Source organism: Ascidiella aspersa, chromosome 2, assembly GCF_963924565.1.
Source record: "Ascidiella aspersa chromosome 2, kaAscAspe10.2, whole genome shotgun sequence".
NCBI lineage: Eukaryota > Metazoa > Chordata > Ascidiacea > Phlebobranchia > Ascidiidae > Ascidiella > Ascidiella aspersa.
The window spans coordinates 13,662,741-13,675,533 of NC_139448.1; the positions used below are offsets into that span (position 1 = coordinate 13,662,741).

Genomic DNA, 12,793 nt, shown 5'->3' on the forward strand with positions numbered 1-12,793 from the left:
GCGGTCGTCACTCGGCAGGGATGCGCAAAATATCTCGGTGTTTCAGTTGTTTGTGGACAGCGAGACAACCTTTTTTAGATGAAATATTTTGGCTCGAGAACGATTTTGTTTTTCGCAGCGGCATTATGTGGATATAGTTGTATAAATGTGAGAAAGGTTTTTTTACCGCTATCAAATCGATGAAAAATGAGGCCCCATTAAGTTAACTCAATGGTTCTCAACCGGGCACCCTGGGGTGCCATTTCTAATGCCCAAGGGTGCCGAGAGATATTTAAAAATCCTTAAGAATCTGATTTTTGCTCAACTCTTTGTGTAAGATTAGAGAGGAATGAATCAGATTAAAACTTATTACTTAGTGCAAAGTTGATGTGTGTTGTTCCAGTTTCGTTAATTGTAACATTCTAGTGATTTACCTACGGAAAAATCTTGTAGGGGTGCCGCAATCTATTTAATATTTCTGAGGCGTTTTGTAAGCCACAAGAGATTGAGAACCACTGGGTTAACACTTTAGGATTGCAATGCTTTCACCCGAGCTTGTTAGTTTTGAAACAACTAACGCAGAAGCTGTGTATGCGGTTCGAAAAAGTCGTACTGGGCCCTGCGCACCTTTTCGTCCGCTTTGCAAGTCGCGAATGGCCTCACATGCGGCAGGACGGCCGATAAAAACGTTGCCGCAGCGCTCCTTAGCTGTGGCTCTGAGGTTTGGTGGCAATTGATAAGAGCAATCAGCAGCCGATTCACACCAGGCAGTTCGCGGAGCGATTCGCGTTAATCGAGCAAGGCATATTATGATTGCGCAAGCAGGAATGAAGGAAGCGTTTTAAGCAGTTGATAACGGTCGTTTTCTTACAAACGACAATTGATAGCCTGAATATTACGATTGGTTGCTTAATGCTGTCAGGCCGACGCGAACTTACTCAATCAAATATGTGTTGCTCTTTTGTTTGCCTCAGTATCACCAAAGTGTTTTTTCGACTTATTGTTCGCAGTGCTGAATACTAGCCTAATGCTTTTATTTGCCTGTGTTTAAATGCCGTATAGTTTTAACGCCAATCAGAAAGGTATTGTCGAGTTTAATGTTCTTCGCTGGTCTCTAAAGGACATTATTTTACTTGGGGCCTGAAACGGCCTTGATTGTAGTCTTTGGAGCATAATGTTTGGAGGTTGGAGTAAGACGTAATATAGACTACGTTGAAACTGAATAAAGAGAAAACGTTCAAAATGATACCTACTTCTGTATTGGCTTTGATATTCGTATTACACAATAAAGGTCGGTTGGTGTATGGGTTACGCGATTTGGCGACAAACAGTCCGCTAAGGCGGAACAACGGTAAAAGTAAAATTGTTTATGTTCGTGTATTGGTCTATTGTCGGCCGCCTAAAATACTTAAAAAATCAGACCAACGCCGCGAAAACATCTTCATATGAACTTTTTTACGAAAACAAGTGATGACGCCAGAATCGTGACGTCACAATACCGATGTTCCGCTTTGGTCAAACTGCCTATTGGACAGCAATACGCCCCTTTGTAGGCGAAGTGTGTTTTCGACGAAACTCCACCCGCTGTGCAGCGCCTCTGCGGGTCTTTATTATGAAGGCCGATTTGCCTTGCTCGCCACAAAGCAATAATTTTCGTGTGCTGTACTTTCAGGCTACTTGTCTTCTAAATATATTTTTTGCTGTGAAGAACTCGTTGATTTCCTTTACCTGAGGTGGTTTGAAAGGATTACACCAATGAATTTAACGACAAACGCTTCGTCTAATGTTTCCGGAAGTAAGGTTTAGTATTTATATTTCATTAATCCATCTAGCCTAACTTTTGTATTTTTTTAGTCCTTATTGCTTAATTTTCGTTATATTTCTTTTTCACAATAACTGGCGTATTTTTCGTAAAGTTGTAGGTTTTAGGGAACTCGTGTGCCACCCATACTGCACAATAGTATAGACAACTTAATTGGGCTTTTGGCACTGTATGCAATTTAGTACGTTAAAAAAATACTAAATTTCATAAGTTGTATTATATGTCGGACGACGTAGTTTGCTTACTAATAATAACCAAGTGTCGCTCTTTCATAAGCGACTGTAAGCGTATATACAAAGCCGATTTTTGCCATAATACCTCCAGCAATTACACAATTGCAAAAATACATGATACCCCCCGAAATTGCTAACAAAGAAACGGTACTAAACGATTAACAGTGAAGAATTAGTTAATCTGGCTTGGAAATCGGTAACGAGACTAAAATATAAATTTTAACAATTAAATAAACATCACAGGCGGCGAAGACCTGGCGTATGATTCCGGTTCGGATTGCGAACGGACTTCAGCTCTCGCGACTCCGATATTTTACATCGCCATTGCGGCAGTAGGACTGCTCGCCAACGCCCTGGTCATATACATCATTGTTATCTTGAAGTAAGTTTAGGTCGGATCCAGAGTCATACTGCCATTTTGTTTACTGGTAGCCGATGTCGAGGGGGGTTGTATGGCTGCAAGCCAGTGGTTCTGAACATTTTTACCCTTACAAACCGACATAAAAAAGCTTACAAAAAACTCCTTTTTACGGTCGGTAGCCAGAATTTCGAAGCCACGATCCTTTACTGAAACAACTAACAGAACAAGACATTTAAAACAACACTTAAAATGAAGTTTATTATTATACGGCTTTACTAGACAATCTGGTAATGCTAGTATGAAATTCAGACATTTTCAAACAAATTGTTATTTTAGTACCTATAGTACAATGCTCCACAAATAAAGTAACGTTTTTTGCGGCACACACAGCACAAAACTTGCGTTCAGTCATGCAAACTTGTAGCCGTAACCAAGAAGCATCATCAAAGTTTATAACACTGCAAGTTGTGTCATTGTAAGTTGGTATGAGTTTTAATTCAGGGCTGAGTGCCATCAAGTACTCTGGGCGTTTGGCACTTTAAGCGCGAAATTTTTTGTCGGTTTACGCAGTTAAATCTGGTAACAAACATTTCGGACTGCACAAATAAAGAAATCTTTTTCGGGGACCGGCTAAAACATTATCGTGGACCTGCAGTCAGAAAGTACTGCTTAAGGCCTTAAGCTATACTAATTTTTTTTCTATAAATATTTAAAAAGAGAAAAAAAATATATTGTTTAAATATAACGGTACATCTATTAAAAATACTTATCACTTAGGATTTTATAATATTAAGTGGTGCGAAGAAAAAACATCAAACCAAAGATTACCCACCATACATTTTTACAATAAAACACTAAACCAATTCAGACCATTATTTCTACTTAAACTTAATTGTGCAAAGAATTGTTTTAGATCCGCTAAATATAATTATTTTTCGATAGTATAACATGATTAAAATAAACAATTTATCTAAAAAAGTAATTGTATTGCATTTTGTTAACTTTCAGGGAATATCAGAAGACAGTCACGAATGTGTACGTTGTTCAGCTAGCCATTGCAGATTTCATGTTTCTTTTTCTTCTGCCTTTTGAAGCCCAAACTTTAATTAAAGGAGAATGGACTTACGGAACGGCATTCTGCAAGATTAACGAGAGCATTCGGTCAGTTTCAATATAGTCCGTCACACACTTTTATTTGGTTCTTATTAAACGTTTTTTTTCATAGGCTTTATTAGTAAAGCCCAAATATTGGTTTGTATGTAAATTGTGTTTTCTACAAAATTGAATACCAGTGTGCAACTAGCAGGTATCAATGTCGCAGAGACGGTTTTGTTAGATGGAAAATATTTGTATTTCAAAGCTGATATAGGAGTTTTAAACTTTATATGCAAAGACACTGGACTATAGGACAACGCAAGATTGCCCGAGCCCCGAGTCCGACGTGCCTAGCGCAGTACCAAACTTCGAAACTAAAAATGCCGCAAATTGTAAATTGTAAGATGAAATACTATGTGATGGATTTACCAACTACATGTTGCGGGTGAATGAATTATATTACACCATTATGTCGGAGCTGAACTAGGGACTGGAAGAAATCGACTCATTTGGCGGAATCGGAAGTCAGACCGCGTTGCTTTTTAACCTACTCCGGATCCCGGCTTTGAATAAGCATGAAAAGAAAACTCGATAATACAGCACGCGGTATGCGGTACGGTGCGTACAAAATGGTCACAATTATTTACGCGGCGCTGGGCGGCAACTTGGCCTGACCGCGCAAGCGGCCGCCAACGCTCCTTGTTGGCTTCTAAACTGCTATGATTATCATACACCATACAGTTTTAAATTACACATTAGCAGATCTAGCCTTTTAGCCTTTTCGGTTTAAACTGTTATACAATTTATACACAACATTACAAAATTAAATATTAACATAAAAACGAGTTTCAAATACGTTTTTAACCAACTGTGCATGTCAAAATCGTAAAAAAATATATGTAACTCATGCAACTGTTTTAAAAATGTCTTAATCCCCTGCAGGTCAGAAAATAAAATAGAAACCGCAATGTTGTTGAACGCTTGCAAAGTTTCGTATTATCGTTACGAACAAGGTTGAGTTGCCATATAGGAACATGTTTCGTAATTCTTGATACCACATAACATTTAATTTACTTTAGATAAATTCTTAGTCAACATAAAAAAATAATTATATCCGAGCTTGCCCTCATTAAACTTTTCCGTACAAATACGCAGAATTTTCAACTACTACGCGTCGATCCTTTTCCTGTGCGTAATGTCGGTGGACCGCTACGTTGCCATTAACCATGCCATGGATTCCCGCTTCACCAAATTCCGTACCCGGCAGGCCGTGTACATTATCAGCTGCCTCGTGTGGATGGTAGGACTGCTGGCGGTTGTCTTTGTCCTCATTCATGCCGAGGTGAACGGTTGTGAATGCAAGCTGGTCTTCGGAGGTAATCAAAATAAACCCTAATAGCGTCCTCCTAATCCTAAACCCAACACAGGTTTTTTTTTTCTTGCAAACCCCTAATTTTTTTTTGGTTCGCGTGAACGACGGTAGGCAAATCATGTCATAAATGGACGTCACAATCAAATAGACTCCATAAATATGCTGATTTGTTCATAACTTACGTCACAATACAAATAGACTTTAGGAAATAAGCTGATGATTTAAGTAAATTGGAGTCTAAATACTTTACATTTAGTGCTAAAACGTTTTACTTTTATTTAACTCTTTTCTTTTAAAAATTGATTACTTCTTACTACTAGATATACGCCAATACTTCAATTTGGCCTTAATGGGCCCCCAAAAATTAGTTCACGAATCCCCAAGCGGTACATCATGGACCCCAGTTTAAGAACCCCTGCTCTTACACTTCTTAGTGTTGCGTCAATGTTACACATTTTTTAACTGAAGAAGACTTGACCGAGACAACTTTTTTTAATTCTTCAGTTTCAGGTTCAGCTGCAAAGGATCTCGATAATTACCAATACTCCGATTATGAAGTAGATAGTGAAACCAGTGGAGCGGGAAATACGTAAGTTAAATTTAATGGGGAGACATCTTGTCTAACTTAATATTTCTTACACAATTTTTAGGCAAGGTAATCCGTTAATATTTAGTATAAAGATATCTCTTTTGGATATGAGGAACATTTAGTATACTCTTATAAATGCAAGGTAGATTGTATTATACTACAATCATTAATCATGTTGAATGTCGAATAGCAAAATAAGTAAATATTTTTATTTTAATATTTGCAATATAATAGTCTTGAAGATCTTATTTGATGTTACATAAGGACGCTTAGTCGCAATTACTCATTTTTCTTATAATAAACTTGCAATTCAACAAAGTGGTCAGAATATTCATTTTGTACCTAATGATATTATTTCTCGTTATGTGTCATTTTCCAGGTTTATTAACGTACATGGTCCAATATTACGTCAACTTTTGGTTTGAACTTTGATTAAAACTTTTTCAAACGAGGTTTTGTAAAATTTTGTAGGTTCGAGAGTGCAACCAACGCAACTGTATTGGCGTAAGTTAATTTCTCTTTCATTTTATTAATTTGTTGGATATCCGTTAAGTACAAAAACAAACAAACTTATTTTTTATATTGTAGAACAGAAGCATCTGAAGAGGAAGACTTTAATTATGATTGGTAAGTAAAGAAGCCGCTTGCGTAAATAAAGGGTTCACAAATATCTACCACTAAAAGTTCTATTCACCTTTTTACATTCAAAACGTCAATCTAAAACTAAAAAATCGTAAATCTAGAAATTAGTCGTTTAAAAAAATTAGCTATAGTTGATTTCGTTGATCACCCTTAATGACAGGTCCGCAAAACTTTTTTGGTTTTACCCGCTATACCTACTACCGGCTACTGTCGGATATATGCTTTGATATATTTTTTCTGGTAAAAGTCAAATATAGCTGGCTATTTTTCTAGGAAGCAAATATTGCTGAACGCTCCGGGCGGATGCTCTTTCTCGGGTTTTGAGATCAAACTCTGGGTGATCTGCAATTTCCTTTTCGCCTTCCTGCTCCCGCTGCTTATCATCTGCGGGTGTTACGCTATGATCATTCGCAAGATTTATGAGCCAATGAGCGTCGGTAAGGGCCTTGTTCAGCTGCGTCCTTGGGCTTGCTATGTATCGGGCTTATCGCCAATTGTAGAGCAATGTAGAGCTTTAAACAGTGGTTGGTTTGTATTTTAAATTATTTTGTCCAACAAGTCGACATTTGAGTCCACTCACAAATTTGTTTCATGCGAAAAAACATTCTTAATAAACCAAATACTTTTATCAATGTAAACGTTTACTAAAGTCGATAGAACTACAGTTTTCACTTTATTCCAGGTAATGCTAACTGTTGTGCATTAATTTAGCGAAAAAGATAGTCTTCATCCGCGACCAATTGAGGTCGTACAAATACATAGCCTATATGTTTTAGCCCCTCGTGAAAAAATTGAACTTAGCAATTATTCCGAAGGTAACGATATTTGTAGACTTGTGTGAGATCTACTTAATCATGTGCGATATACTAAACTGCAGAGGTCAATTCAATGACTATCATTGATCTTTTATATTTCCGAAAGGAGTGAAGTCCACGAAATCGAACAAAACAAGGAAACGTGTGACCCGAATGGTCACCTGCCTGGTGACTGTATTTTTTGTTTGCTGGCTGCCCTACCATTCGTTCTTGCTGTCGATGTCTGCTGGCACTAGCCAGCTGTCAATCCTTCAGTGCAGAAGCGTTAAAGACTTTACTTTGGTGTTTGCCTACATGAGCAGGTAGGTTTGAATCAATCTTATTTAAATCCATGATACAGGGCAGTTACCGCTTGTGAGACTTCCAACGTGAATGGTCCCTGTTGCAAATATACGCATGTGTAACTGTAATTTCAATTTCTTAAAAATTGCAAATTACTAAATGGCATTACTTTGTTTTGATTACTGTTCTACCCTTTATGCTTAATTTGCTTCTGTTAAAATTCTATCCTGATGGAGAGACTGGCCGAAGCTTTATAATGGGAACTCTTTAAAATTTACAAATGGCCGCGGTAATATATATCTTGAATATTTACGACTGAACCGCGTAACTTGTTTGACAATACCGACCCTGCTATAATCAAATCTCTCTGTCGTAAATCATAAACAAGTCTAATGTATTAGATGGCGAGCTTCAAGGCCAATGGGATTTCCCTGCTGTTACCATTAAATGTTTCTTGAAACGTTGTTCATTGCGCTGTAGTCGTTTGTAAAGGATGTTAGGAAGCAGCGGATATTGTAGGAAGCCTACGTAAGACATTACCGTTATGTTAAAACATTAATCACGTTCATTCTGTAGCTATACACTGACGGTTGGCAAAACCGAAAAGCTGTTTATTTAGCCATGACACTTCGTTTCACTTGAGTCATTCCTTTCACACTATATTTAAATGAATAAAAATTGTTTAATTTTCGGTCCAATTTGTCTCTATGTTTTTGCGAAATGTCACATCAAGCGGCATTTCCTACAAAGGGATAAATTAAATAGAATAGAATTTTACTGTTTTTAGCTCGTTGTTACTACATTGATTGTTTTTTGTATCATTTTCCGATTCCTGCTTTTAAGCCAATATTTTTTCAACAGCGCATTAAATCCGTTCCTTTACACATTCCTGGGAACTAATTTCCGCAAGAGATGGCAGACAGCCTTGGGCAGGACCAGGTCCTTCAGACCTAGTATTGGAAGCAGAAGTGGAGCTGATTACGCTCATGGTAAAAAGTCAAGGTAAAAAGCAAAAACAATTGATACTGTTTTTTAAGTAAGATAGGGTTTGAAAACTGCAATAAAGCTAAGCAATACTTGCCTCACGTATGTTTTAAAAATATCACGTGAGTAATTTCCACTTTCAAATAAATTAGTTTATAATACAGGTCAGCCTTCAGGTGTTAAATGCTAAACAAAATTATACTTCAAGTGAGCATATATTGCGCAGAGGAGGCCTATAAAAATTAAATGACGCCTTGAAAAAATACAAATATCATAGCTGTCGTTTATTTTTACATAAACTATACTTACACTGGAAAAATATGTCAATAAATTAAGTCTGAAACGTATTTGGCTTCTTGTTCTTTTATTATAAACGATTGCACAGAACCTAATTTACGTTAACTTCGCTGATAGACTACTTCTTGCCGTATAGTTCTGTAGCAATAGTAATATGATGGTTTTATTAAAATATTATTCTAATTTACAGAAGAAAGTCGTCGGGTATTTCTATGACGGGACACAAACGCCATTCACATGACGACACCAACAGCCAGTCGCTGGTCACAAAGCATACAGTCGTTCCCACGAACAACATTGTCAGACAGGAAGACGAGAAACTGTAGATATGAACACACATTTCAGCAAAAGCTGTAATTTTGTCCCGCATTTGTGTAATGTAAGACAACACAGTTTTCAACTACATTTTAGCTATACACGTTTGAATGCAAACGAATCTGTGCGGATGAAAAGTTATACTATTACGCGCACAACTGTATAGTTTTATCTGTAGCACGTGTATTATTGGCTCGTGCTATTGATCCACGCTTTTATCGATGTTCTGCCAATCTTGTAAACGATTTTATTTGTTCGAGAAAGTGTATTTTCGCTGTATTGTGAATTTGTAACTAGCTTTGACTAACTTTTAATCCAGTTTGTGATCTTTGATTTGCTCGAAATATATGTTTTAAAATTGAAATTGTTGGAAGATGGGCAACGAATTAACGTTGTTTGAACTTTATTTTATTTTTCTTTTGAACAGCGCCAATTCATCTTTAAAAGTGAATGTTTTTAATAAAAGAATACACGTTTTTGGTGATTAAATGTTAGTTAAAACAGAAATACTGAGTTTAATTTGATTTTTGTTTCAGTAAAATAAAAATTAACCTATTAACGTACCACTTATTATTTTTAGTATCTAAACTGGTAATTTCCCATTATTGTTTTAGAAATGCTTGAACGTATTACGACAGCTTACAAAGGAGTTACCATGAATATAATAATAATTAATGCTTCGACGTCCCAAACGAAATAGCTTGATTAAAGTTAAACATAACAGATCTAAAATATAAAAAATATTTACACAAAAATAATTTAATGTTTGGTTAGTCAAATAGAAATACTTGGGTTTCCAAATGAAATCACAAGTGTAATATTACAAATTAAATGCTTGTGATTATGATGTTCTTAAGTAATCAAAATCGTATTTCGCGCGTTGAGAGAGCTTCAAACAAAATCAGATTATCAGATTTAGTTTCATGTGGGCTGAAAAAATTTATTGGTTTTCGTCGTACTGTTTGAAAAAATCAGCGCTTCTGAACTTGGTGGGCAGTGATCGGTTAAACGTGGTATTTCAATATTTGTTAGTGTAAATGAAAGGTATAACTGTTAATTTAATTGAATTTATTTTTCTCTATTTCCCGGTAGGCGGTAACCAAAGGTGGTATACTAAATACCGAATGGTATACAGAATGGTACTGAATGGAACCACATGGGATCAAATGCTAACGAATGCCAACCAAACTGGCGCTCTTTCACTTATGTACGTGAAAAGTTATGCAAAAAACAAAACGAAATAATACCACATACCACAACGCATATTGTTAGGGTTAGGGTTAGCGTTTGGGTGAGGGTGGGTCAAGTAATATTATGTTTATTATTAATAATAACTTGACCCACCCTCAACCAAACGCTAAGCCGCACCCTAACCCAAACAATATGCGTTGTGGTATGCAGCATTTGAAGAAAGTTTTTTTTTTATTAATTTTTACGTACAATAGTGAAAGAGCGCCACCAAACTAAATGTCTGTTATAAATGTGATATAATTTTACACTGAGGCATGTCATGTCGCATGAGAGTAGTGAGTAGGGTTCCTCTCCGGGAATGTTTCGACGGGAAATTCCCTGGATTTCCCTCGAAGTAACAATCCCGAATCCTGGGAAATTTATTTTTTAATCCCGGTTATTCGGCAGCATAGCAAAACTTGAAACAAATTGTCGTTTTGTACTGATATAAAGAAAAAAATTTTACCAACCCTGTTAAAGTTGTTGCCTGAATTGCTTTATTTGCGCTTACCCACTATGGAAAGTATGGCAAGTGCACCCACGATTTTTTTCTCAACAGACTAGATCTGCACCCCTGGAAATTAAATATGCACCCGGTTTTCCTATATGTTATAAAAGCGGGGTGAACTTTTGACCTCAGTTGCACCCGGTCACCCCAACTTTTTCGGCCGTGCACCTGCGAGATCTCGTCGAGATCTGCCAAACTTTCCAAACGGGGCGCTTACCAGCGGACAAACATTAAATTTATTCTATCAAAAAATGCGCCTTTTTAAAATAAAAACAAAAAAGGGTGCTGACTTTAATACGAGAAGGTCTTATAAGATTGCAGAAGCAAGACTACAGAACATAAAACAGCTTGATTAAATCTTTGGAGCTGATATAATCTAATTTTAAACGTCATAATGACAAAATTTTAGGTATAATTTTTTCGTCGGGAATCCCGGGACTCCCAGGAATTTTCATTTTTCACTCCCGTTTCCCGGTCCAGGAAAAAGAGGAACCCTACATGAGAGTATATAAAACGGAACCCTACATGAGAGTATATGGAACCGAATGGAACCCAATTGAACTCGTAGGATTATCATTAAATACCGAATGATACCGATACTTACCTGACGGTGGTCTTAAACCAAATCACTGTGGGGTTTGTGTCCTGACATTTTTTTCCAGGTAAAACAGGTTTTTTTTGGCCAGTATAAATACTAAAACTATTACCTTGCTGACACTACTATTTATTACCTTATTACCTACACCACAAACAAAAAGGCGAAAATGTTGACCTTCTGCCGATGCGCTGTTATAATTCGGGCTCTACCTCCAAGTGGCGACACCATCTCCCTTTGGGAATGGTTGTCCTGAGGACTGGGCCTGAACCCATTACTCGAACTTCAGGCATTCCTGGCCTCCTTCTTGGCCAATGGGAAGAAGAAGCCACTACCCCATTACCCTTTACTTTACTTTTACTTTTGTTACTTTCTTTTATTTAGAAAAAAAATCGATCCCATGTGGTTCCATTCTGTTCCATTCGGTACCACTCTGTATTTAGTACCACCCGTTACCAAGTTTGTTAAGTTAGTGCACAAGTTGTACCCAGCAAGCTCTCAGTGACGTTATTAAAGGGGAATGTCCTTACGCTTTAGCTTACTGACCCATGACATTCCGTGATTTTTGCGTAAGTTATACAACTCTAATGTTGTTTGTAGCAAGATGATTACCAATAATATTTCTTCCATTATCAAGCCTGTTAAATGACATTATGTGGCTTGGTGCCAGGGGCTTAAACATAAATATTCAGCACAAATACAGCTTAATTGCATAAAGGGATAAAAATAGCATTTATTTGTTAAAATAGGCAAAAATTTCAAGTTCAAATGACACATGACTCTATTATTGGATTACAGTGTGCATGAAGCGTGGTGTTTTTTCATTAACGTAGTTGAAATAAGCAAAAAGTATAATTTGATGCTCATCTGCTAATTTGTTTTCAATTCATTCAGTTTTTTTATATTTTTTTGCACCAATTTTTTTGAATTTTTCGCCGATTCTTCAACTAACCTAATCTCCAGCAAATTTTGTAAAATCTTTCTGGTGCAAGGCTTTAAATCATGGTTATCCCGTACCTGGTAGATTAAAGGCCCGTTTACACTACAGCTGCACTGAGCTGAGCAAAGCGTAATTTGCATTTAAATTCTATTGTGGCGAGCGTTTCAAGCTTTGCTAAACTCAAGCCCTGTGCAGCAACTGCAGCTAGCTTAAAAATACGCTTTGGAGCGATTTTCACGCTTTGCAAAACTCAAGCCCAGTGCAGCTATAGAAACACGTTACGTTTGGAGCGATTTTTACGCCCAGCGCAGCTCAGTGCAGCTGTAGTGAAAACAATTTCACGCCCAGTGCAGCTCAGTGCAGCTGTAGTGTAAACGGGCCTTTAAGGTCAAAAATACGTCTCACTTTTTAACTGTTTTGGAATATTGGGGTGCAGGTTTGGCCTGTTGAAGAAACACACATTCACTATTCTTCTTTTTCCAATATGTAATTGTGGACTGCTAGGTAAAAAGATGGATAATAATAGTTCATTGTGAAAAGTTAACAAAAAGGAAATTTGATTTTGCTCCTTAATTTTCCAATGTGTTAAATAGGTGAACTGGATAATTTTCTTAAGTTTAATCAATACCATGTTAAATAATAAAAGTTATGGTTGCCTTAGGACCTGGACATGAAACAAATTGTGTACTTATTAATATAAACTGAATGACGATTGTACTTTAAAAGGTCAAAAA

At 36.9% G+C, this 12,793-nt stretch overlaps 1 protein-coding gene across 2 annotated transcripts; it reads left to right on the forward strand.

Annotated features, from left to right (window-relative positions):
* The first annotated feature begins 633 nt into the window (after window positions 1–633).
* Window positions 634–9,258, forward strand: LOC146163825 (somatostatin receptor type 2-like). Of its 2 annotated transcripts, none has more exons than XM_083382152.1 (11): window positions 634–1,774; window positions 2,278–2,416; window positions 3,404–3,556; window positions 4,646–4,866; window positions 5,367–5,451; window positions 5,923–5,955; window positions 6,040–6,078; window positions 6,367–6,530; window positions 7,015–7,210; window positions 8,052–8,192; window positions 8,662–9,258. In XM_083382152.1, the coding sequence occupies exons 1-11, from the start codon at window positions 1,735–1,737 to the stop codon at window positions 8,795–8,797; spliced, it is 1,347 nt and encodes a 448-aa protein (XP_083238278.1). In that variant the 5' UTR covers window positions 634–1,734; the 3' UTR covers window positions 8,798–9,258. The 2 variants fall into 2 exon arrangements, with proteins under 2 accessions (XP_083238278.1, XP_083238279.1); XM_083382153.1 differs by having other exon boundaries at window positions 5,373–5,451.
* The last annotated feature ends 3,535 nt before the right edge of the window (window positions 9,259–12,793 follow it).